Raw genomic sequence first — 25,556 nt, 5'->3', positions numbered from 1 at the left:
ATATTTTTTAACTCGTGGATTTAAAAAATATTTTTTAACTCGTGGATTTAAAAAAAAATAACTCTTGTTTTTTTTTTTCAAAAAAAAAAAAATGTTTTTCATCTCGTCGATTTTTAAAAAAAAATTATTTTCAACTCTTGGATTTTTTAAATATATTTCAACTAGTGGATTTTTCAAAAATATATATTTTCAACTCGTTGATTTTTTAAACACTATTTTTCAGCTCGTTGTTTTTTTAAAGATATTTTTTCAACTCGTGGATTTTTTAAAGATATTTTTTCAACTCGCGGGTTTTTTTAATTTTTTAAAAAAATATATTTTTTCAACTCGTGGATTTTTTAAAAAATATTTTTTTAACTAGTGGATTTTTAAAAAATATTTTTTCAACTCGTCGATTTTTTAAAAAATATTTTTTCAACTCGTGGATTTTTTAAAAAATATTTTTTCAAGACGTGGATTTTTTAAAAAATATTTTTTCAACTGGTGGATTTTTTCAACTCGTGGATTTTTTTAAAAAATATTTTTTAGCTCGTGGATTTTTTAAAAATTTTTTTTCAACTTGTGGATTTTTTAAAATATTTTTTTTAACTCGTGGATTTTTTAAAAAGCATTTTTTCAACTCGTGGATTTTTTAAAAAATATTTTTTCAACTCGTGTATTTTTTAAAAAATATTTTTTCAACTCGTGGATTTTTTAAAAAATATTTTTTCAGCTCGTGGATTTTTTAAAAAATATTTTTTCAACTCGTGGATTTTTTAAAATATTTTTTTTAACTCGTGGATTTTTTAAAAAGCATATTTTCAACTCGTGGATTTTTTAAAAAATATTTTTTAACTCGTGTATTTTTTAAAAAATATTTTTTCAACTCGTGGATTTTTTAAAAAATATTTTTTCAGCTCGTGGATTTTTTAAAAAATATTTTTTCAACTCGTGGGTTTTTTAAAACATATTTTTTCAACTCGTGGATTTTTTAAAAAATATTTTTTTAACTCTTGGATTTTTTAAAAAATAATTTTTCAACTCGTGGATTTTTTAAAAAATATTTTTTCAACTCGTGGATTTTTTAAAAAAATATTTTTTTCAACTCGTGGATTTTTTAAAAAATATTTTTTCAACTCGTGGATTTTTTAAAAAATATTTTTTCAACTCGTGGATTTTTTAAAAAATATTTTTTCAATTCATGGGTTTTTTAATAATTTTTAAACTCGTGTATTTTTTTTTAAATATTTTTTTACTCGTGGATTTTTAAAAAAAATTTAACTCGTTTAATTTTTAAAAAAATATTTTTAAACTCTTGGATTTTTTAAAAAATATTATTTTTTTTAATATTTAAAAAAATTTTTATTTTAAAACCATTTTTTCAACTTGTGGATTTTAAAAAATATTTTTTTTTAAAAAATATTATTTCAACTCGTGGATTTTTTTAAATAAAAATTTTTAACTCGTGGATTTTTTAAAAATAAAAAAATATTTTGTGAACTAGTGGATTTTTTAAAAAAATATTTTTTCAACTCGTGGATTTTTTAAAAAATATTTTTTCAAATCGTGGATTTTTTAAAAAATATTTTTTCAACTCGTGGATTTTTTAAAAAATATTTTTTCAACTCGTGGATTTTTAAAAAATATTTTTTCAACTCGTGGATTTTTTAAAAAATATTTTTTCAACTCGTGGATTTTTTAAAAAATATTTTTTCAACTCGTGGATTTTTTAAAAAATATTTTTTCAACTCGTGGATTTTTTAAAAAATATTTTTTCAACTCGTGGATTTTTTAAAAAATATTTTTTCAACTCGTTGACTTTTTAAAAACTATTTTTCTAACTCGTGGATTTTTTAAAAAATATTCTTTCAACTCGTGGATTTTTTAAAAAAATATTTTTTTAACTCGTGGATTTTTTAAAAAATATTTTTTCAACTCTTGGATTTTTTAAAAAATATTTTTTCAACTCGTTGACTTTTTAAAAACAATTTTTCTAACTCGTGGATTTTTTAAAAAATATTTTGTCAACTCGTGGATTTTTTAAAAAATATTTTTTCAACTCGCGGATTTTTTAAAAAATATTTTTTCAACTCGTGGATTTTTTAAAAAATATTTTTTCAACTCGTGGATTTTTTAAAAAATATTTTTTCAACTCGTGGATTTTTTAAAAAATATTTTTTCAATTCGTGGATTTTTTCAACTCGTGGATTTTTAAAAAAATATTTTTTCAATTCGTGGATTTTTTCAACTTGTGGATTTTTTAAGAAATATTTTTTAACTCGTGGATTTCTTAAAAAATATTTTTTCAACTCGTGGATTTTTTAAACATATTTTTTCACTCTTGGATTTTTTAAAAAATAATTTGTTCAACTCCTGAATATTTTAAAAATATTATTTCAACTCGTGGATTTTTTAAAAAATTTTTTTTCAACTCTTGAATTTTTAAAAAAATACTCGTGGATTTTTTAAAAATTTTTTTTTCAACTCTTGAATTTTTAAAAAAATACTCGTGGATTTTTTAAAAAATATTTTTTCAAGTCGTGGATTTTTTTAAAAAAAAAAAAAAAAATTAACTCGTGGATTTTTTAAAAAATGTTTTTCCAACTTGTGGGTTTTTAAAAAATATTTTTTAACTCGTGGATTTTTTAGAAAATATATTTTCAGCTCGTAGATTTTTTGAAAAAAAATTTTTAACTCGTGGATTTTTTAAAAAATATTTTTTTAACTCGTGGATTTTTTAAAAAATATTTTTTCAACTCGTGGATTTTTTAAAAAATATTTTTTTAACTCGTGGATTTTTTAAAAAATATTTTTTCAACTCGTGGATTTTTTAAAAAAAAATGTCAACTCGTGGTTTTTTCAAAAAATATTTTTCAACTCGTGGATTTTTTAAAAAATATTTTTTCAACTCGTGGATTTTTTAAAAAAATATTTTTTCAACTCGTGGATTTTTTAAAAAATATTTTTTCAACTCGTGGATTTTTTAAAAAATATTTTTTTAACTCGTGGATTTTTTAAAAAATATTTTTTTAACTCGTGGATTTTTTAAAAAATATTTTTTTAACTCGTGGATTTTTTAAAAAATATTATTTCAACTCGAAGATTTTTAAAAAAAAAAAATTTTAACTCGTGGATTTTTTAAAAAAAAATTTTTAACTCGTGGATTTTTTAAAAAATATTTTTTCAAATCGTGGATTTTTTAAAAAATGTTTTTTCAAATCGTGGATTTTTTAAAAAATATTTTTCAAATCGTGGATTTTTTAAAAAATATCTTTTCAAATCGTGGATTTTTTAAAAAATATCTTTTCAAATCGTGGATTTTTTAAAAAATATTTTTCAAATCGTGGATTTTTTAAAAAATATCTTTTCAAATCGTGGATTTTTTAAAAAATATTTTTTCAAATCGTGGATTTTTTAAAAAATATTTTTTTAACTCGTGGATTTTTTAACTCCTGGATTTTTTAAAAAAAAAATATTTTTTTTTAATTTTAAAATAATTTTTCACCTCGTGTATTTTTTAAAAAATATTTTTTCAACTCGTGGATTTTTTAAAAAATATTTTTTTAACTCGTGGATTTTTTAACTCCTGGATTTTTTTAAAAAAAATATTTTTTTTTAATTTTAAAATAATTTTTCACCTCGTGTATTTTTTAAAAAATATTTTTTCAACTCGTGGATTTTTTAAAAAATATTTTTTTCACCTCGTGTATTTTTTAAAAAATATTTTTTCAACTCGTGGATTTTTTTTAAATATTTTTTCAACTCGTGTTTTTTTTTAAAAAATATTTATTCAAATCGTGGATTTTTTAAAAAATATTTTTCAAATCGTGGATTTTTTAAAAAATATCTTTTCAAATCGTGGATTTTTTAAAAAATATTTTTTCAAATCGTGGATTTTTTAAAAAATATTTTTTCAAATCGTGGATTTTTTAAAAAATATTTTTTTAACTCGTGGATTTTTTAACTCCTGGATTTTTAAAAAAAAAAAATATTTTTTTTTAATTTTAAAATAATTTTTCACCTCGTGTATTTTTTAAAAAATATTTTTTCACCTCGTGTATTTTTTAAAAAATATTTTTTCAACTCGTGGATTTTTTTAAAAATATTTTTTCAACTCGTGGATTTATTTTAAAAATATTTTTTCAACTCGCGGATTTTTTTAAAAATATTTTTTCAACTCGTGGATTTTGTTTTTAAATATTTTTTCAACTCTGGTTTTTTTTAAAAATATTTTTTCAACTCGTGGATTTTTTAGAAAAGATATTTTCAGCTCGTAGATTTAAAAAAAAAAAATTAACTCGTGGATTTTTTAAAAAATATTTTTTCAACTCGTGGATTTTTTAAAAAATATTTTTTCAACTCGTGGATTTCTTAGAAAAGATATTTTCAGCTCGTAGATTTAAAAAAAAAAAATTAACTCGTGGATTTTTTAAAAAATATTTTTTCAACTCGTGGGTTTTTTAAAAAATATTTTTTCAACTCGTGGATTTTTTAAAAAATATTTTTTCAACTCGTGGATTTTTTAAAAAATATTTTTTCAACTCGTGGATTTTTTAAAAAATATTTTTTCAACTCGTGGATTTTTTAAAAAATATTTTTTCAACTCGTGGATTTTTTAGAAAAGATATTTTCAGCTCGTAGATTTTTAAAAAAAAAAAAATTAACTCGTGGATTTTTTAAAAAATATTTTTTCAACTCGTGGATTTTTTAAAAAATATTTTTTCAACTCGTGGATTTTTTAAAAAATATTTTTTCAACTCGTGGATTTTTTAAAAAATATTTTTTCAACTCGTGGATTTTTTAAAAAATATTTTTTCAACTCGTGGATTTTTTAAAAAATATTTTTTCAACTCGTGGATTTTTTAAAAAATATTTTTTCAACTCGTGGATTTTTTAAAAAATATTGTTTCTACTCGTGGATTTAAAAAAATATTGTTTCAACTCGTGGATTTAAAAAAAAAAAATATTGTTTCAACTCGTGGATTTTTTGAAATCGTGGATTTTTTAGAAAATATTTTTTTAACTCGTAGATTTTAAAAAAATTTCATCTCGTGGATTTTTTAAAAAATATATTTTCAACTCGTGGGTGGTTAAAAAAATTTAAAAGATTTTGGGAGGTCCATAGAAATTGGACTTTTAATATAATTTTAGATTAAATTTTTTGAGAGATCTACAAAACGCGGATTTTTAACAAATTTTAGAACATTTTAAGGTCTACAATACGTGGAGTTTTTAAAAATTTTTATAAGCCCACAAAATGTGGATTATTAAACATTTTTATAAGCCCATCAAACGTTTATTTTTAAACTTTTTAAAAACCCACAAAACGTGGATTTTTATACATTTTTAGAAGCCCACAAAAGTGGATTTTAAAAAATGTTGATTATATTTTCTGATATTAATTATTCAATGCTTTTTTCTTTTATTTTACAGTGGCGGTGGCACAACAGTTACCAAAGTATCCGCGCAAAATCCAAATAAACGCAAGAGTACTGATCCCTTGTCCAAGGAAATCACAATTGAAAATAAACGTATAAAACATTAAAATATATGAAAAATATAAAATAATACGATAATATTCTAGTAGTTTATAATTTATATTAATTTGATTTTTTTCTACAAAGAATATTTAACATAATTAACTAAATTGAAGTGAGCTCCATTGATTTTTTGTTCTTTTTAAATTATTCAACAAACCCCTAATATAAGACTTCACAATTATCACTAATCTAATATGTATTTTAAGGAATTTTAATAAAATGTTTTAAATTAAGCAATTTGTAGGCGAACGAAATATTATCTACTTACGTTGTTTTTTTTTTACAAACTTTATGTGTATAAATTATCTAAACAGAATATCAATATAATATATTTTTGTAAACGTATCAAATATTTTATTTCCTTTGTGTATTCAAAGATCGTATATATGAAATGTATATATAAATATTATATGTATATGTAAGTAATATGTGCAACAATAATTTTTAACTATAACAAATACAGCTGTGTGCATGAACGATAAAAATAAACTATATAAATGGTTCGAAAAATGTTAATTATAAATGTGTTGTTTTGTACATTTTATAGATATTTAGGATTAATTTGACCAGCGTCGTGGTTTCAATCTGTCAATTTTTTTTCTTATTTTGAATTGTATGAAAACGTAAACATACATTTTGACATCTTGAAAATTTTTCGGTCAAAATAGAGTTGTTGTTATGCTACTTACGTGACCTGGTAAATAGATCTTGGTAGCAAGTGTATAAGATTGGAACATTATTGAAATGAGACATGAAATGACCTACTAAACCCATCTTCTAACATATAACCAGGCTTTTACACAGAAAAAAACCAATGCGCGTTGTTTTCTTTTGCCTTAATTGTTAAATAAATAGGTCTGTACGATAACCCAAAAATTTGTACAAATTCGTACAAATTTTTACTGAATGCTGTTCGATAACAAAATTATCCGGCAAAAGAGAGCGAGATTGGAGAGAGTTTTTTGACTGAGAACTTGCAAATTTTTGCTGGGAAAATTTGTTCCGTAAAAATTTGTAAGTTCGGCTAGCTGACTTTTAATCAGCTGTTGAATGTAAACAACTTGAAATGTTAACATGCATGACCAAGAAAATTTCACATTTTTTTAGATTTTAAAGCATTTTGGATAGGATTACTGCTTTAAATAAGTCAAATGCAATTTTAAAATTTATGTTTTTGTTCAATTTGGTTTAAAATATCAAAAGAAACAAAAACCATTTTCATACATTTTCGGAAACAGCTGACTTTCTTGCAGGTTTTAGCAAAATGTTGTTCGATAACTTTCTGCAATTTTTCTTGCTTGAGAGAGAAAAATTCATCGAGAGAGGTTGCTGGAACTTGCTGAGTAATTATTCCTGGGAAAGTTATCGTACACACCTAATGTCAAATCAGCAGTTTGACAGATTTTCCACTTTTTACACCAGTAGCAGTAAAAGAGAATGCCATTTTGGCATGCTCCCTCTTAAATTTTGCTTCAAGTTTTACTAGTTTTTGAAGTTAAGGAACGCTTTTCGAGTTAAAAAAGTTAAAAGTGATAAAACTTTAACGTAAAGGAACAAAGCTATCAAAAGCAACAGCTATTACCACCACAATTAAAGCTTCGTTCCCGTACTTTTTTTATAGTAACTAGGCGTTTACACCAGACAGTTTGTCTTCAAATACAACTCTGATTTACTAACACATACATACATTTGTCGTTTGTCTCCCAGCTGTCCATCATATTTTCTAAGACAGTTGGGTTAACAAATTTTTGACATTTTTGTGAAAAAGAAGTGAGATGACAATTCAAATGTGCTGAAAACAAAAGAATATGTACAAGAACAAAATATGTGAACGAAAAACGAAAAGGAATCGATGATTTTCATTCATAATTGTACAACTGTTTTTGCAGTTGTCTGGACGCCTACGTCACACAGGCATGTTTTGGGTTTTTGACAATCAATACATGAACTCAACTGTCCTGGCATTTGTAAACGCAGGGTTACACCCGTAAAAGAGAGAACTGTAAAAAATTGTTCTCACACAAATGTTTTCGAAATACAGTCGGACCTCGATTATCCGTAATTGTCGGGACCGGAGGTATTAAGGACAATCGATTTTCCGTGATAATGAAAAATATGCGTTTTTGCAAATATTTAAAAATAAGAGCAATTATCAATTTAATGTGAAGTTTAAAATATTGATAAAATAATTCATTTGTGCATTGTTTTTGTCAAGTAAAATTTTGGTCAAATGAATTATAATGCCGGATTATATAGATTTTCACGGACAATCGGTGTAAAATGGACAACAAATCTGTGTTTTCCTTTCACGGTTAATGGAGGTTTACGGTAGAGTTGGGCAATCTCGTTCATTGAGCGGATCGATCTTTTTCATTCCGTTCATCAAAAAGATCCGGGTTGTTCACTTCGTTCGTTGGCTCTTTTTCGTTCAACAATACATTTGACTGTATTATTTTCTTTTGAAGTCGTTCGTTCTCTGCTGCATATGACTCCGAATCGTTCTTTTGAAAATGTTCCTTCACGAACATTTGTGTTACTTGCTTGTTTGTGTGCTAATGGGGGTGGTTTTGTTTCTGAACGTAGTGGTGGTGGTTTTGATATGAAAGAACCAGATGAACGAATGATGCAAAAGAAAGATATGATCGAGATGTGTTACTGAATGAGGTGAGTTACTGAGCGAGAGTAGCTCTCTGAATCATTGTGTGTTTTGTGTGGAAATGTGTGCTGCTTGCGCTATCGCAGCGTTTGTTAAGAGTTTGGCTGCCAAGCCAATGCTGCTAATTTTGTAAGCAGCAATGACTCGGTCATCGGGGATCTAAATGACCGATATAAAAGAATGAGCTGGATACGGATCCGTTCGTTCTTTTCACGGAATCGTTCCTTTGAGCCGGTTCGTTCATGAACGACACAACTCTAGTTTACGGTAGAGTTGTTTAGTTCCGGAACGAACTAGTTCCAAGGAACTATATCCGGCTCTTTCATATATATAGTTCGCTTAGTTCATATAGTTCCAGCTGTGCATATAATTCCTTTCATTTGTATAACTCATTTTCTTTATTTAATTCCGCACTCACTTCGACCTTTCACGTTCGGTTCCTTCATCGTTCAGAGGCGGTCACATTGTTGAATAAACGTAAATCACATCCTCGTTACATCATCCACCAAAAGATGAAAACAAAAAGAAAGATTCGTTAAACTACTTTACTTTCGGAACTATTTGGAACGAAAGAAATAAAAAGAACGACGAAAGAGAAAGATTCATTGAACTATATCGGTCTCGGAACTATTTGGAACGAAGGAAATAGAAAGAACAGCGAAAGAGTAAGATTAATAGAACTATATCGCTCTCGGAACTATTTAACAAAAGGAACTAGAAAGATCGATCCGCTCCAGGAACTAGATTGCCCAACTTTAGTTTACGGATAATCGAGGTTCGACTGTAGTTCGGGAACGGAAAAATGGAAAATACGTCAAAAAAACTTTAACAAATGTCAAAGTCGGCGTACCAGCCAATCAGACGCCGGCAACCATGTTACTACTTTTACACGCTAAAATTTGTCGAGTAAAAAGTTTTTAAAGAGAGCGTAATTCAGCGTCATTTTTGTTTAAAGAGAAGTGAACATTTTACAACTTTTTTGTGTACGGGAACGGTTTTTCGGATAAAATGTGTAAAAGTCGTAAAAATTGTAAAAACTTTTTAGTTCTGGAACAAAGCTTATAGCTTCGTTCCCTTACTTGTTAATAGTAAAACTCGTAAAAGAGAGAACTGCAAAAAAATTGTTCTCACACACAAGTTTTTTGAAATAGTTCGGGAACGGAAAAGTGTAAAATACGTCAAAAAAACTGGAACAAATGTCAAAGTCGGCGTATCAGCCAATCAGACGCCGGCAACCATGTTACTATTTTTTTACTCGCCCACATTTGTCGTGTAAAAAGTTTTTAAAGAGAGCGTCATTCAGCGCCATTCTTGTTTAAAGAGAAGTGAACATTTTACAACTTTTTACGGGCAAAATTTGTAAAAGTGGTAAAGATTGTAAAAACTTTTTAGTTCTGGAACAAAGCTTATATGAACAACTGTTTCCTATGAAAACCTGTAGTGCGATTCTCTAACCCATTTTTTGAGTTACCGACAATTGTCGGTAAAATTAAAATGCTTATAATTTCGGTAATTACCGATGTTTTTCGGTGAGTTAGCGGCGAATAAAAAACAGTCGTAAAGTTCTACCGATAGCAAGAGTGTTGTCAACTTTTATTTGAACTTTTCATTCATAATTTTGCGTTTTAATTTTAACGATTTTTGTCGGTAACTCAAAAAATGTGTTAGAGAATCGCACTACTGGGGTCGCTCGTGAATGAAAAAATCGAACTATGAAAACCTATGCGTTCTTCAAAGAGCATTTAGAAGGTAGATGGTAAAAATGCGTTTATTTCAAAATAAGAACCATGGTACAATAAGGAAGGTAGAACAGGTTCTGAAAAACATTAAAAACTCAACCCTGAAGCTATGCCCGCTTTATGTCAAAATTATTTATACAAACACATTTACAAACATCAACTTATTTTATTTATTTTTGTTTTCTTATTCTTTCAACATCATTGAAATGTGCAAAATTGAATTAATTGTAAGTTAAACTTTTCAGTATCGCGTTAGAAGTGTTGTTAATCGTTTTCTTGTCCATAGCTAAGTTTATTTTAACGCGGAATTACCGAAAATGATGCTGTTTTCGAGCCTCAGCCCAATATATTCATTCCAGAGAACTAACAAGAGAAATTGACATGAAGGAAGAAATACGAAAAAAGGTCCCATATAGCAGTCTGCCATTAGGAGATTTCAACTTCTCATAAATAAACCATAGATATAGATGCATAATGCATAATCAAAATGCCACAAGCATATCACAAGATGTTTCTTCTTTCGGAGTTTTATCAAACAGTGACGCGGCACGGCAGAGCATAATAAGAAGTAGTGGCAAATGAGATCAACGATCAATACATATTGAAAAGTTATGTTATGATTTTGATGTTTTTATTTTGATATTACATGTAAATGAATAAATACATATGGATGTGGTCAGAAAAAAGCATGTTAAATACATTTACAAAAACACTTGCAGCTGCCTTGAGAAGCTGCTTTTCTAGGTTTCCTCTTTTCTTGCAGGAAGATTAGCAACTACAGTTTTTAAGTAAAAATATTAATTCAAAGTAACTTGAATTCCAAATCCAAAACGTTGATGGCTTCTTGAAACCATCAATTCAATGAGAACAAAAAAGAAACTTTAGACAACAGCAGATTTCTTCACATATGAGACCGATAAGTATAATATCACATTCTGCAGCACATTCATACATCCGTTTATTAGTTGCCTGAAATTCTAAAATGGGTGAATTGTAGCTTCCAACCATCTCGATGTATAATACCCCGTTTATATATAACCGGATTTAACAAACCGACTGGGTTTTAAATGTCAATTCCATTGCTTATATTTCAAACAAATCCTCTCAAAGAAGGTTAACCCTGCAAAAAGCTCTAATATAAACAGCATATTACACACATTTTCTTGGGATTTCATTACCACAATTTTAAATTAATGTTGTGTTAAAATAAAATTCCAATTCTGTTCAATGGAACTTCAATACATACATATATTTTGTATTTTGTTTTGGCCACAATTTTCAAAACAAAATATGAAAACTACTTTGACAGAAGTCGGTCACCTTCATGAAAAAAATTGTAATTAGCTGTGAGCTCTGTCATACCTTTCTTATTATACCATGATAAGAACTAAAAAAATTATGAATGAAAAAATGTAAATATTTATTGAAATTGTTGAACAATACATTGAGTAATAATTTTCGAATGAAGTAATGCTAGAAAAATGTACGAAATTATTTTTGTAAAACTTGTTGACATTGGTGGCGTGAATAGGCTTTCATAGTGCGATTTTTTGACATATCTATATAACCCTACATATTTGTCCATGAAAAGCACGCAATTCGCACGTAGAGATGTATTGGTAGTCATTTTTTAACCAAACAATTAAAAGTATGACATTTTAGGATTTATATATCAATTGACTTATCAAATTACTTGAATTTGTTGGTAAATATCACTTTTTTAATAATTCTTTTCAACACAAATTGTTACAATTTGCCTTGTTACCAAGCCACTTCACTTCTATAGACTCCTGCATTACCCTGCAATTCAATCTAGAGTACCCTATACTGAAACGTCACGTCAACAAAAAAATATAAACAGTCACAGTCGGCATACGAAGTGCATTTCATCGGACATCATCGAGTATAAACAAAGTAAATACATTTGGAAGAAAAAGCTTTTCTATACAAGGCAATTAATAACTAAAAACAATTATTGTTTTCTACAAAGAAGAGAGGGGTAAGAAATATTGTCAGCATATTATTGCGTTTGATTGAAAACATGTTTTTTTTTTCTATTTTCAGTGGTGCTGTGATTTGGTCTATCAACAATTCCGCGTGTTTCATAGATAAAGAGAGAGTGGGAACGAGCGTACGGCATCTGTATCAATCATATAACAAACCAAAACCACAAACGCCACTGTAAACCAAACCGAGAGGTAGTTATCTCCGGTGTTCTATCTTTTAAATTACCCTCCAAAGTCCACATATAGAATACAAGTGGTTGACGGATTCATTTATCTCTCTATCTGTATCAACATGTCTCAACCTGTTGCATTTTTAACCCGCAAAGAAACCTTTAGTGCTTGTCATCGTTTACACAGGTAAATAGAAATGTTGTTTATAGTATCCCCCACTTATAATTGCGTTATATTTCCGTAGAATTATATTTGCTTTACTTCTTTGTCTTTCTCACGAAAGTTAAATTGTTTAAAGCTCCTTTCACTTTTATTTGTTTTTTTTTTTATTTATGTATGCCTTTGTTTGTTATTTTTAAGTCTTTTTTATGTTTTTATTTGTTTTGCTTATTATCTCCAACAAAAATACACACCATATTTCATCAGTATATTTTCTTTTTTCTTTCTTCAATTTCTTCATATAGCAAACATTTGAGTGATGCCGAAAACCTTGAAATATTCGGAAAATGTAACAATCCAAATGGGCATGGGCACAATTATACGGGTGAGTTGTTAAATGTAATACATGTAATCATGATTAAATTCATTTTTTTTTTCATGTTTGAGTTAAAAAAGAAATGAAAACAAGGTTCCGGGCTTATCTCCAATGCAATATGAACTAGAGTAGTTAACAATTCTTTGAGAATGATTCAGCTTTCAAGGATTTTTAAAAAGGCGAAAAATATTAGCGACTTACTTCCGGCGATAGTGTTACGAAAGTCCATACCTTCTGAGATGTGGGTGTTCAAAGTTTCGTAGATACCCTTGTAAGGCTTTTTAACTTCAACACCAGCCATACGATATAAGGGGTATCAAAAGTAGACATGAAAAAGAGATCCGCGAGGAGGACATTATACTGGGTCCAGAAAATTCTAGATTATCCTCTCCTTTTCCTAAACATGATTAGAATTGAATCTTTTTCTAACGACATTTTTCTATATAAACAATTTTTTTTAGGGAAAGGTTGATGAAATGAGCAGTAGAGCGGGCCTAATCTAACCAAAATCACAATAGAAGTCTTTTGGGTTTATTTTGGCTTCCCAATACAAATACAATATGGATGTTATTTGTCTCATTGGCACTACTTACTGGTTTTCATCTTTACCTTTTCGATGTGTTTCCATTTGAATTGAATTCCATTGCCTTGAAATTGTTGCAATGATGTGGCAACACATTTCCAGGTTTCTTATCAAATCTAACAACCATATGATGCGATGTGATAAATTACCGATAGGTAAACACACAGAGGTCAGTAAAAAGTGTGGGGTTTTAGAAGCAAACAAAAAGGAAATAAATTGTGATTTTTTTAGGAATCAAACGAGAAGGGAGACCGGAAACGTGAATATTTCAAGAAACTTTAGAAAAAAACAGAGAGACCATGAACTTGAATTTTTTAAAAATATTTGAGACAACGACTATTTTAAGAAGCAGCTAATATAATTAATTTAGATATTTCAACGATTGCTAAAAGCAAATGGCATCCAAAGTTGCAATGCAACTTCGGTTTTTTATTGGGGAAAGTTCATAAATTCCGAGAAATAGACTCAGGACGTTCTGAAAAAATCCAAGGGAAATCCTGCTCTTATGGAGATGAGCAAATCTCGGATTCGCGATTGGATTAGATCTAAATGTTTGAACACTTATTATGTTGTCCAATGCTCATGACCAGGAGAATTCAAACAATGGGTTAACATACAATAACATCTCTGACAACGTTCTTCCGTGCCGAGCCGACAGCACTGCTTCTTCTCGCCAAGGGTCTGAAGTGGCTTCAACATGAACAAAATACAGCACCAAAATATGGCATACTCTCCTCACTCGTTCTCCTATCTAAAAAATCATTTCTCAATGTCTTTCAATCCATAGTACTTACTGAATTATTCCTACTTCTTTCCGAGTGGAGTGGCTGTCCAACATGACAGCTGCGCGTCCTTTAACCTAACCTAACCCAAATGTTTTTATATCGCCTGCCTTCCGCCGTGGATTTTATAAAATTCCATGAGGTGTCCCTAAACTAAATCTATGTCAAAACCGTACGGCTTTTATATCCTCGGCATTTAGGGTAACGAGATATGGGCACCATCGAAATAATGTTTTAAGTATGTTTGGATGAAATAATTTAGAGTCGATTTAACCCTGCCCGTCGTCCGTCGTTCTGCCAAACATGATCCAAGACAGAACCCGGACATTTCCCCAGAAGCATGCTACTCATGTCACCCGGCCAAGGTGCTTAACTGGCAGCAATCACAGTTTCAGCTGGTCCTATATCTACACAGGGACTTTGACTGAAGATGGAGAATCCAAGGAGATGCTAAGGAAAGATTTGACAAAAGAGTGATTGATATAAAGCTCTACAATGGTGCTATGATGTGGTCTCGTGGCACGAGATCCTAATTTGCATTCAGAAAAGGTGGTTTTCTTAACTAGAAGTAAACTCTGGTACGTGCGAAAATTGGAAATAGCTTACCGCAAGCTTCATGTGGATCAAGTCTTCCTCCCAGACCCTGTGGCTGTTCAATCCAAGCCCTCTAAAATAGCTGTGGTGGCCTCAAGCAGCGCGGTGAATTCAAATTCTTTTCCTAAGCCGAACTCAACGAAGAAAGGAATGAAGAAGGTTAAAGAGCCTAACATTAAACCATACGAGATCCGTAAAGGGGTGTCCCCATTACGACAAACACGAAAGGCAAGGGTAATTCGGAGGGACAACATGTTCTAGGAACTTACACAGACTGCAAAGAAATCAAGGTGATTGTGCCATCATCTTCTGAGAAGAGAAACCTAACTGCGCAGCAAAAAAAACTATAAAACGTCTTCGGCCTCACAAGGTCCTTCGGCCTTCACGCAATAAAACGATGGTTTCTCAAGTAACCTATCGACTTCCTATTCAGATTTCCTTGACTAGAAAGCCAAGGAGAAAAAGCCCAATACTGGGAAGCCCAGTCTCTGGAAAAGTGACCTCCAAAGCGGCTTAGACATTGTGGTCTTCTATAGGGAGACTTTGTGGTATTCTATAGGAAGACCCTTTGGTCTCTAAAAGGAGTATCCTTTGTGCTTCAAAAGGTAGAACCTTTGGTCTTAAAAAAGGAGACCCGATTTCCTTCAAAAGTAAGAACTTTTGTTCTTCTAGAGGAAGATTTTTATCTTCAAAATGAAGGCCTTTTGGTCTTCAAATGGGGCTTCTTTTGGTCGTTATATGGAACACCTTTTCATCATTGTTGTATTCAAAAGGAAGACCCTTTGGCCTTCAAAAGGTGGAACTTTTGGCCTTCAAAAGTAAGACCTTTTGGTCTATAAAAGGGAGACCTTTTGGTCTTCAAAAGAAAGATACTTTGGACTTCAAAAGGGAGACCTTTTGGTCTTCAAAAGGAAGATCTTTTGGCCTTCAAGAGGGAGACCTTTTGGTCTTCAAAAGGAAGACCCTTTGGCCTTCAAAAGAAGGGAGGCCTTTTGGTCTTCAAAAGGAAGACACTGTGGACTTCAAAAGGGAGACCCGTTTTCCTTCAGAGGAAGATTTTTATCTTCAAACTGAAGGTCACCAAAATCAAGACCTTTTGGTCTTCAAATGGGGGTTCTTTTGGTCTTCAAATAATGGGAGTCCTTTTGATCATTGTCGTATTCAAAAGGAAGACCCTTTGGTCTTCAAAATTAAGAACATTTTTTGTCTTCAAAAGAAAAACCCGTTGGTCTTCAAAAGGAAAATCTTTTGACCTTCAAAACGGAGACCTTTTGGTCTTCAAAATGGAGATCTTTTGGTCTTCAAAAGAAAGACACTTTGGTCTTCAAATGGAATATCTTTTGGCCTTTAGAAAGGGAGACTTTTTGGTCTTCAAAAGGAAGAGCATTTTTTGTCTTCAAAAGAAAAACCCGTTAGTCTTCAAAAGGAAGATCTTTTGGCTTTAAAAAGGGAGGCATTCGATCTTCAAAAGGGATACCTTTTGGGCTTCAAAAGGGATACCTTTTGGGCTTCAAAAGGTAGACTTTTTGGTCTTCGAAAGGGAGACCTTTTAGTATTCAAAAGGAAGAACATTTGGCCTTCAAAAGGAAGACCCTTTGGTCTTCAAAATGGAAATCTTTTGGGCTTCAAAAGAAAGACACTTTGGTCTTCAAATGGAATATCTTTTGGCCTTCAGAAAGGGAGACTTTTTGGTCTTCAACAAGAAGAGCATTTTTTGTCTTCAAAAGGAAGACCCTTTGGTCTTCAAAATGAAGAACATTTTTTGTCTTCAAAAGAAAAACCCGTTGGTCTTCAAAATGAAGATCTTTTGACCTTCAAAACGGGGACCTTTTGGTCTTCAAAATGGAGACCTTTTGGTCTTCAAAAGAAAGACACTTTGGTCTTCAAATGAAATATCTTTTGGCCTTCAGAAAGGGAGACTTTTTGGTCTTCAAAAGGAAGAGCATTTTTTGTCTTCAAAAGAAAAACCCGTTAGTATTCAAAAGGAAGATCTTTTGGCTTTAAAAAGGGAGGCATTCGATCTTCAAAAGGGATACCTTTTGGGCTTCAAAAGGTAGACTTTTTGGTCTTCGAAAGGGAGACCTTTTAGTATTCAAAAGGAAGAACATTTGGCCTTCAAAAGGAAGACCCTTTGGTCTTCAAAAGGAATATCTTTTGGCCTTCAAAAAGGGAGACCTTTTGGTCTTCAAAAGAAAAGCCTGTTGGTCTTCAAGAGGAACATATTTTGGCTTTAAAAAGGGAGGCATTTGATCTTCAAAAGGGAGACATTTTGGTCTTTAAAAGGAAGACCGTTATTTGTTTTCAAAAGAAAGACTATTTGGTCTTCAAAAGGAATACCTTTTGGTCTTTAAATGGAATGTCTTTTGGCCTTCAAAAAGGGAGACCTTTTGGTCTTCAAACGGTAGAGCATTTTTTGTCTTCAAAAGAAAGATCTTTTTACCTTCGAAAGGAAGACTTTTTGGTCTTAAAAAGGTAGACTTTTTGGACTTCAAAAGGTAGACTTTTTGGTCTTCAAAAGGGAGAGAATGTTTGGTCTTCAAAAGGAAGACACTTTGGTCTTCAAAAGGAATATCTTTTGGCCTTTAAAAAGGGAGACCTTTTGGTCTTCAAAAGAAAAACCTGTTGGTCTTCAAGAGGAAGATCTTTTGGCTTAAAAAAGGGAGGCATTTGATCTTCAAAAGGGAGACCTTTTGGTCTTCAATAGAAAAGCTTTTTGGCCTTTAAAAGGAAGACCTTCATTTGTCTTCAAAAGAGAGACCTTTTGGTCGTCAAAAATAAGACCCGTTGGTCTTCAAAAGGAAGGAAAGTTTTGCCTTCAAATAGAAGACCTTTTGGTCTTCAAAAGGGAGACCTTTTTGGTTTTCAAAGGGTCTTCAGAAGAGTAACCTGCTGACATAATGACAGAAAAGCTCTAAAAACCCTACGGTGACCAACTAAAATGGCTAATGGGTATTCTAACTAGCGAAAATTTGTCCAACCTTTTCAGATAGTAATATTTCACTCAAAATTAAATCAACTTCGAAGTTTGGCTGGCTATTCACAGAACTCCTCACAAAGTACGAAATTTTCGCTTAAGTGCAGTTTAAGGGCTGTTCGTGGATTGCTTTGAAAATTTTATTGAAGGTAGTTATTTTCATTCTGATTACAGTGATATATTTTTTACAAGGGTAAGTCCATGCTTCCTTATATAATGACCCAAAATCTCTAAAATTAGACTTGTATACATCGCCCTAGTTATTTTGCTAGTTCAGTGGACTCCGGTGGTTTGTATGAAGAGATTGGGTATACGTAACATGACACGTTAATTAGTGTGATGTTACCCATACTTTTTTGAACTAGGACAGTCACCTCTGAACCAAATTTATACAACTCTATCTAAGATGGAATATGTCGATGTATTCCATCGGCTATCTTCTGAGCAAAAGTCGCATAAACATGAATTGTTTTGAAGATTTTTAGTTGTTTACAATGACGTTTCTTGTGCAAATTTATTGTCCATTTTCGTCGATTTTGTTTTCTTAGAAATCTTTATGATGGTCTGGGAAAATATTTTTTAAAATAGTCTGCAATATAATTATTTTAAAATCCAGAATTTTTAAAATAAATATTCCTATTTGCTTTCGTTTTCTTTTTAGTTGAAGTAACCGTTCGTGGTCCCATTGATGCCCGCACTGGCATGGTCATGAATATAACAGATTTGAAATTGGCTATGGATGGTGTTATTTTCAAACAATTGGATCACAAAAACTTGGACAAAGATGTTGAATTCTTTCACAATACGGTAAGTAATTACTTGAAAACAAATTTCGAAATTGTTGTGATAATAATTTCTTTATCTCTATCTTACAGCCTAGTACAACAGAAAATCTAACCGTTTTCATATGGGACAATATACGTCAGGCCCTGAAACGTCCCGAATTGTTGTACGAAGTTAAAATTTATGAAACTGATAAAAACTCGGTTACCTATCGTGGTCCATACTTGCAAAATGGCCAGTATTTGGTGAATAAACGTTCGGCCAAAACAAGTTGTACAAATATTTCATCGGATTCGGATTAAGAAGAAGAAACTCTAAAATCGATTGATTACTACGAATACCATCACAACAACATTGTGGTCTACTGTGTTGTATAGCTTTGTTGTTGATATTAATATTATTACAAGGTTTTTTTTATTTGCAATTATATTACAGGAACTTGCAACTTTATTATATGGGATTTTTTCCTTAATTTCTTTATTTTGAGATATGGAAGCAAAGTTATGATGCATGTGATTTAATATGTTATAGAATTACACACTTATGATATACCTATACTACGTATGTTTATATGTAACATTAAGCAAAAATTTGTATGATTAAATATCTATCTACCATTATTCCCCCCAACGCACCCCATACCAGATAGGTTCTTTAATAAAAACCAAACAACATATTTTGTGTGCTAACATGAAAGCAAATTCTTTTTTTTTTTTTTGTTAAAGATTCCCCAGCAAAAGAAGACTTTATTCCCCTGAAGCATTGCATCATCTAAAAACACCATCACTGCTTACATTTCATCACTGATAAAGACATATTCCAACATTCCCTCAAAGTCAAGGTCAATACATTTGCAACTCGCAATTCCCCACTATGCGAATACTGAGTACTCTTTTTAAAATAATCACGTAATAAAAATGTTTAAAATTTGTTTTGAAATTAGTTCACTATGACGCAATATATAAGACAAATGATTTTCTTTGTGGATATGGATATGTATTTGTATTACCTGATATCCGAAGATAAGATTGTGTTCAACAAATTGTGATATTTTTTTGTTGAGATTAGAAAAAGTGATAAAAGATAAGAAACACCACTTTGAAGATAGTATGGGGGGTAGTGATTACTCTGAAAGCCTACAACAAGATCAGATCAAACGAAACTTTCGTTTTTATATAAGAAGAGATATTTGTCTTCTATAGTAAGACTTTTTGATCTTCAAAAGCAACAACTGTTCTAAGAAAGGGTCTATAAAAGCACTCTTTCTTTCAGAAAGGGTCTATAGAAGCACCCTTTCATTACAAAAGGGTCTATAGAAGCACCCTTTCATTACAAAAGGGTCTATAGAAGCACCCTTTCATTACAAAAGGGTCTATAGAAGCACCCTTTCATTACAAAAGGGTCTATAGAAGCACCCTTTCATTACAAAAGGGTCTATAGAAGCACCCTTTCATTACAAAAGGGTCTATAGAAGCACCGTTTCATTACAAAAGGGTCTATAGAAGCACCGTTTCATTACAAAAGGGTCTATAGAAGCACCCTTTCATTACAAAAGGGTCTATAGAAGCACCCTTTCATTACAAAAGGGTCTATAGAAGCACCCTTTCATTACAAAAGGGTCTATAGAAGCACCCTTTCATTACAAAAGGGTCTATAGAAGCACCCTTTCATTACAAAAGGGTCTATAGAAGCACCCTTTCATTACAAAAGGGTCTATAGAAGCACCCTTTCATTACAAAAGGGTCTATAGAAGCACCCTTTCATTACAAAAGGGTCTATAGAAGCACCATTTCATTACAAAAGGGTCTATAGAAGCACCCTTTCATTACAAAAGGGTCTATAGAAGCACCCTTTCATTACAAAAGGGTCTATAGAAGCACCCTTTCATTGCAAAAGGGTCTATAGAAGCACCCTTTCATTACAAAAGGGTCTATAGAAGCACCATTTCATTACAAAAGGGTCTATAGAAGCACCCTTTCATTACAAAAGGGTCTATAGAAGCACCCTTTCATTACAAAAGGGTCTATAGAAGCACCCTTTCATTACAAAAGGGTCTATAGAAGCACCCTTTCATTACAAAAGGGTCTATAGAAGCACCCTTTCATTGCAAAAGGGTCTATAGAAGCACCCTTTCATTACAAAAGGGTCTATAGAAGCACCATTTCATTACAAAAGGGTCTATAGAAGCACCCTTTCATTACAAAAGGGTCTATAGAAGCACCCTTTCATTACAAAAGGGTCTATAGAAGCACCCTTTCATTACAAAAGGGTCTATAGAAGCACCCTTTCATTGCAAAAGGGTCTATAGAAGCACCCTTTCATTACAAAAGGGTCTATAGAAGCACCATTTCATTACAAAAGGGTCTATAGAAGCACCCTTTCATTACAAAAGGGTCTATAGAAGCACCCTTTCATTACAAAAGGGTCTATAGAAGCACCCTTTCATTACAAAAGGGTCTATAGAAGCACCCTTTCATTGCAAAAGGGTCTATAGAAGCACCCTTTCATTACAAAAGGGTCTATAGAAGCACCATTTCATTACAAAAGGGTCTATAGAAGCACCCTTTCATTACAAAAGGGTCTATAGAAGCACCCTTTCATTACAAAAGGGTCTATAGAAGCACCCTTTCATTACAAAAGGGTCTATAGAAGCACCCTTTCATTACAAAAGGGTCTATAGAAGCACCCTTTCATTACAAAAGGGTCTATAGAAGCACCCTTTCATTACAAAAGGGTCTATAGAAGCACCCTTTCATTACAAAAGGGTCTATAGAAGCACCCTTTCATTGCAAAAGGGTCTATAGAAGCACCCTTTCATTACAAAAGGGTCTATAGAAGCACCATTTCATTACAAAAGGGTCTATAGAAGCACCCTTTCATTACAAAAGGGTCTATAGAAGCACCCTTTCATTACAAAAGGGTCTATAGAAGCACCCTTTCATTACAAAAGGGTCTATAGAAGCACCCTTTCATTACAAAAGGGTCTATAGAAGCACCCTTTCATTACAAAAGGGTCTATAGAAGCACCCTTTCATTGCAAAAGGGTCTATAGAAGCACCCTTTCATTACAAAAGGGTCTATAGAAGCACCATTTCATTACAAAAGGGTCTATAGAAGCACCCTTTCATTACAAAAGGGTCTATAGAAGCACCCTTTCATTACAAAAGGGTCTATAGAAGCACCCTTTCATTACAAAAGGGTCTATAGAAGCACCCTTTCATTACAAAAGGGTCTATAGAAGCACCCTTTCATTGCAAAAGGGTCTATAGAAGCACCCTTTCATTACAAAAGGGTCTATAGAAGCACCCTTTCATTACAAAAGGGTCTATAGAAGCACCCTTTCATTACAAAAGGGTCTATAGAAGCACCCTTTCATTGCAAAAGGGTCTATAGAAGCACCCTTTCATTACAAAAGGGTCTATAGAAGCACCATTTCATTACAAAAGGGTCTATAGAAGCACCCTTTCATTACAAAAGGGTCTATAGAAACACCCTTTCTTTGGGAAAGGGTCGATAAAAGCACCCTTTCTTTCGGAAAGGGTCTATAGAAGCACCCTTTCTTTCGGAAGGGGTCTATAGAAGCACCCTTTCTTTCGGAAAGGGTCTATAGAAGCACCCTTTCTTTCAGAAATGGTCTAAAGAAGCACCCTTTCTTTCAGAAATGGTCTAAAGAAGCACCCTTTCTTTCAGAAATGGTCTAAAGAAGCACCCTTTCTTTCAGAAATGGTCTAAAGAAGCACCCTTTCTTTCAGAAATGGTCTAAAGAAGCACCCTTTCTTTCAGAAATGGTCTAAAGAAGCACCCTTTCTTTCAGAAATGGTCTAAAGAAGCACCCTTTCTTTCAGAAATGGTCTAAAGAAGCACCCTTTCTTTCAGAAATGGTCTAAAGAAGCACCCTTTCTTTCGGAAAGGGTCTATAGAAGTACCCTTTCTTTCGGAAAGGGTCTATAGAAGCACCCTTTCTTTCGGAAAGGGTCTATAGAAGCACCCTTTCTTTCGGAAAGGGTCTATAGAAGCACCCTTTCTTTCGGAAAGGGTCTATAGAAGCACCCTTTCTTTCGGAAAGGGTCTATAGAAGCACCCTTTCTTTCGGAAAGGGTCTATAGAAGCACCCTTTCTTTCGGAAAGGGTCTATAGAAGCACCCTTTCTTTCGGAAAGGGTCTATAGAAGCACCCTTTCTTTCGGAAAGGGTCTATAGAAGCACCCTTTCTTTCGGAAAGGGTCTATAGAAGCACCCTTTCTTTCGGAAAGGGTCTATAGAAGCACCCTTTCTTTCGGAAAGGGTCGATAGAAGCACCCTTTCTTTCGAAAAGGGTCAATAGAAGCACCCTTTCTTTCGGAAAGGGTCTATAGAAGCACCCTTTCTTTCGGAGAGGGTCTACAGAAGTACCCTTTCTTTGTGAAAGCGTCTATAGAAGCACTCCTTCTTTGGGAAAGGGCCTATAGAAGAACTCCTTCTTTCGGAAAGGGTCTATAGAAGCACCCTTTCTTTCCGAAAGGGTCTATATAAGCACCCTTTCTTTCGGAAAGGGTCTATAGAAGCACCCTTTCTTTCGGAAAGGGTCTATAGAAGCACCCTTTCTTTCGGAAAGGGTCTATAGAAGCACCCTTTCTTTCGGAAAGGGTCTATAGAAGCACCCTTTCTTTCGGAAAGGGTCTATAGAAGCACCCTTTCTTTCGGAAAGGGTCTATAGAAGCACCCTTTCTTTCGGAAAGGGTCTATAGAAGCACCCTTTCTTTCGGAAAGGGTCTATAGAAGCACCCTTTCTTTCGGAAAGGGTCTATAGAAGCACCCTTTCTTTCGGAAAGGGTCTATAGAAGCACCCTTTCTTTCGGAAAGGGTCTATAGAAGCACCCTTTCTTTCGGAAAGGGTCTATAGAAGCACCTTTTCTCTCGGAAAGGCTCTATAGAAGCACCCTTTCTTTCGGAAAGGGTCTATAGAAGCACCCTTTCTTTCGGAAAGGGTCTATAGAAGCACCCTTTCTTTCGGAAAGGGTCTATTGAAGCACCCTTTCTTTTGGAAAGGGTCTATTGAAGCACCTTTTCTTTCGGAAAACATCTATAGAAGCACCATTTCTTTCGGAAAGGGTCTATAGAAGCACCTTTTCTTTCGGAAAACATCTACAGACGCACCTTTTCTTTCGGAAAACATCTATAGACGCACCCTTTCTTTCGGAAAGGGTCTATAGATGCATCCCTTCTTTCAGAAATGGTCTTTTGAAGCACCTATTCTTTCGGAAAGGTGCTTCAAAAGCATGATCTTTTGTTGCTTCTAAATTTTCTTTAGTAAATAATTGTTTGGAAAATATAAACATTTGAATAATAAACAACTAGAACAACAACAAACTCAACATTCTAATTTCGTTAACTGATAACAGCCGTACAAAATGTCTTACCCCGGCCTGCGGACCATGGGAAGAAAGAGAGATAATAGCGCCTAATGAAACAGTTGTGATTTTAATCTCAAAGCGTCAAGATCGTTTGACAACAAAATTCCGGAAAGAAAGAATAACAGCAGCCAAAAGAAGAATAGCGGGAGATAAGGCTGTCAAGATGGCACAGCAACAACAACACCAATTGTGGGGAGGACGTTTTGGAAAAAGTGCAGGGAAAATTAATGAATGCATGGCCACGCTCAATTGCAGCTTACCCCTGGATTCCCGACTCTTTGCCGATGACATAGACGGCAGTAAGGCTTATGCTGAGGCCTTGGCGAAAGCGGGTTACTTAACCTCAGCTGAGTGCGCCTCAATTTTAACTGGTCTTGAATTAGTGCGTTATGATTGGATTGAGGGTCTCATTAAATTTTTACCCACCGATGAAGATGTCCACACGGTTAATGAACGGCGTTTAGTGGAGCTTATTGGTGAGGTGGGACAGCGACTGCACACGGGACGCAGTCGTAATGACCAGGTCATTACGGATATGAAGCTGTGGATGCGTAAGGCGATACGGGAGACATGTGCCAGCCTGCGTAGTGTTATGGAATCGATGTGTACCCAGGCTCAGCAGCATTTCAGTGTCCTTATGGTGGGCTATACCCACCTGCAAAGGGCCCAACCGGTATTGTTTTCACATTGGCTGTTGTCGCATGCCTTTGCTTTGCGCGAAGACTGCTTGCGTTTGTGTGACTTGAGAGTGAGGGCGAATGTCATGCCCTTGGGAAGTGGTGCATTGGCTGGTAATCCGCTGCAAATTGATAGGGTATGGTTGGCGGAGAGATTGGGATTTTCAGCTGTTACGGCGAACAGCATGCATGCGGTGGGTGATCGAGATTTTGTGGGTGAGTAGAAGTGACAAGAGAAAAGCTTGTCTGAATTTTAATTTCTCCCCGTCTTACTCTCTCTCTTTTTTTCAGTTGACTTTGTTTATTGCTGCTCCATGATTGGCTTGCATCTCTCCCGCCTGGCCGAGGATCTCATCATTTATGCCACCAAGGAATTTGATTTCATTGAAATTTCGGATGACTTCTCAACGGGTAGCAGTTTAATGCCACAAAAACGCAACCCCGATAGCTTGGAATTGGTTCGAGGCATGTCGGGAAGTTTATTTGCCAATCTGACGGGAATTATGATGACCATAAAGGGCATACCCTCAACCTATAATAAAGATCTACAATTTGATAAGCAATACTGCTTTGAGGCCTTTGATAAGCTGCAGCAGGCTCTGCAGGTGACAAACGGTGTCATCAAAACCATGAAATTGAAAATGCAACAAATGGAATCGGCATTGTCGGCTGATATGTTGGCAACGGATTGGGTAAGGGTGCTCGTCAGTAAAAACAATTTCGTTTTGTTTAATAACTTTTTTTCATTTCTTCCAGGCCTATTATTTGGTACGCAAGGGTGTACCCTTTCGCAAGGCCCATCATTATATTGGTGCTGTGGTTGCGCATGCAGAACGCATGTCTTTGGATATCAATGAAATCCCTTTGGGCGATTTGCAACAAATTTGCCCCCACTTTGATGTGGACATTTTCAAAGTGGCCGATTATGGTGGCAATGTGGAACAGTACGATGTCATTGGAGGCACTGCCACCATTTCAGTTACAGAACAACTGAAATTGCTGCATGAGTTTTTAAGTGGTCTCAAGAAATTGGAATGATTTGGAAAGAAAGAGGAAAGATTTGTTGTTAGGGTTCATTTTGTAGGAATTATTCGGATATACATAAGTATGTAACTAATTAGAAAATATATTTTGTAAAATTGGAA

At 32.8% G+C, this 25,556-nt stretch overlaps 3 protein-coding genes and 1 long non-coding RNA gene across 5 annotated transcripts in view; all 4 read left to right on the top strand.

Moving 5' to 3' along the window:
* LOC141393728 (uncharacterized) overlaps positions 1–6,035 on the top strand; it is a 38,274-nt gene extending 32,239 nt beyond the window's left edge. For both annotated transcript variants that reach the window (XM_073967139.1, XM_073967138.1), the window contains exon 16: positions 5,413–6,035. In XM_073967139.1, coding sequence (XP_073823240.1) covers positions 5,413–5,524 — 112 coding nt within the window. In that variant the 3' untranslated portion in view covers positions 5,525–6,035. The remainder of the gene's footprint in view (positions 1–5,412) is intronic.
* A 5,670-nt stretch (positions 6,036–11,705) lies between these two features.
* pr (6-pyruvoyl tetrahydrobiopterin synthase purple) lies at positions 11,706–19,043 on the top strand. The gene is made up of 5 exons (XM_073967125.1): positions 11,706–11,913; positions 11,979–12,277; positions 12,556–12,635; positions 18,221–18,366; positions 18,435–19,043. The coding sequence occupies exons 2-5, from the start codon at positions 12,213–12,215 to the stop codon at positions 18,642–18,644; spliced, it is 501 nt and encodes a 166-aa protein (XP_073823226.1). The 5' UTR covers positions 11,706–11,913; positions 11,979–12,212; the 3' UTR covers positions 18,645–19,043.
* On the top strand, positions 12,715–13,605 carry LOC141393714 (uncharacterized). Its single transcript, XR_012410163.1, has 3 exons — positions 12,715–12,897; positions 13,088–13,378; positions 13,441–13,605. It is a non-coding gene; the product is annotated as an uncharacterized lncRNA (long non-coding RNA).
* A 4,618-nt stretch (positions 19,044–23,661) lies between the features above and the next one.
* Argl (Argininosuccinate lyase) lies at positions 23,662–25,556 on the top strand. The gene is made up of 3 exons (XM_073967102.1): positions 23,662–24,627; positions 24,703–25,103; positions 25,168–25,556. Exons 1-3 carry the CDS (start codon positions 23,898–23,900, stop codon positions 25,447–25,449), a joined length of 1,413 nt encoding a protein of 470 aa, XP_073823203.1. The 5' UTR covers positions 23,662–23,897; the 3' UTR covers positions 25,450–25,556.

Source organism: Musca autumnalis, unplaced genomic scaffold (genome assembly GCF_047663935.1).
Source record: "Musca autumnalis isolate F117 unplaced genomic scaffold, ASM4766393v1 scaffold_2, whole genome shotgun sequence".
NCBI classification, from domain to species: Eukaryota; Metazoa; Arthropoda; class Insecta; order Diptera; family Muscidae; genus Musca; species Musca autumnalis.
This window is presented reverse-complemented; position numbering and strand designations above follow the sequence as displayed.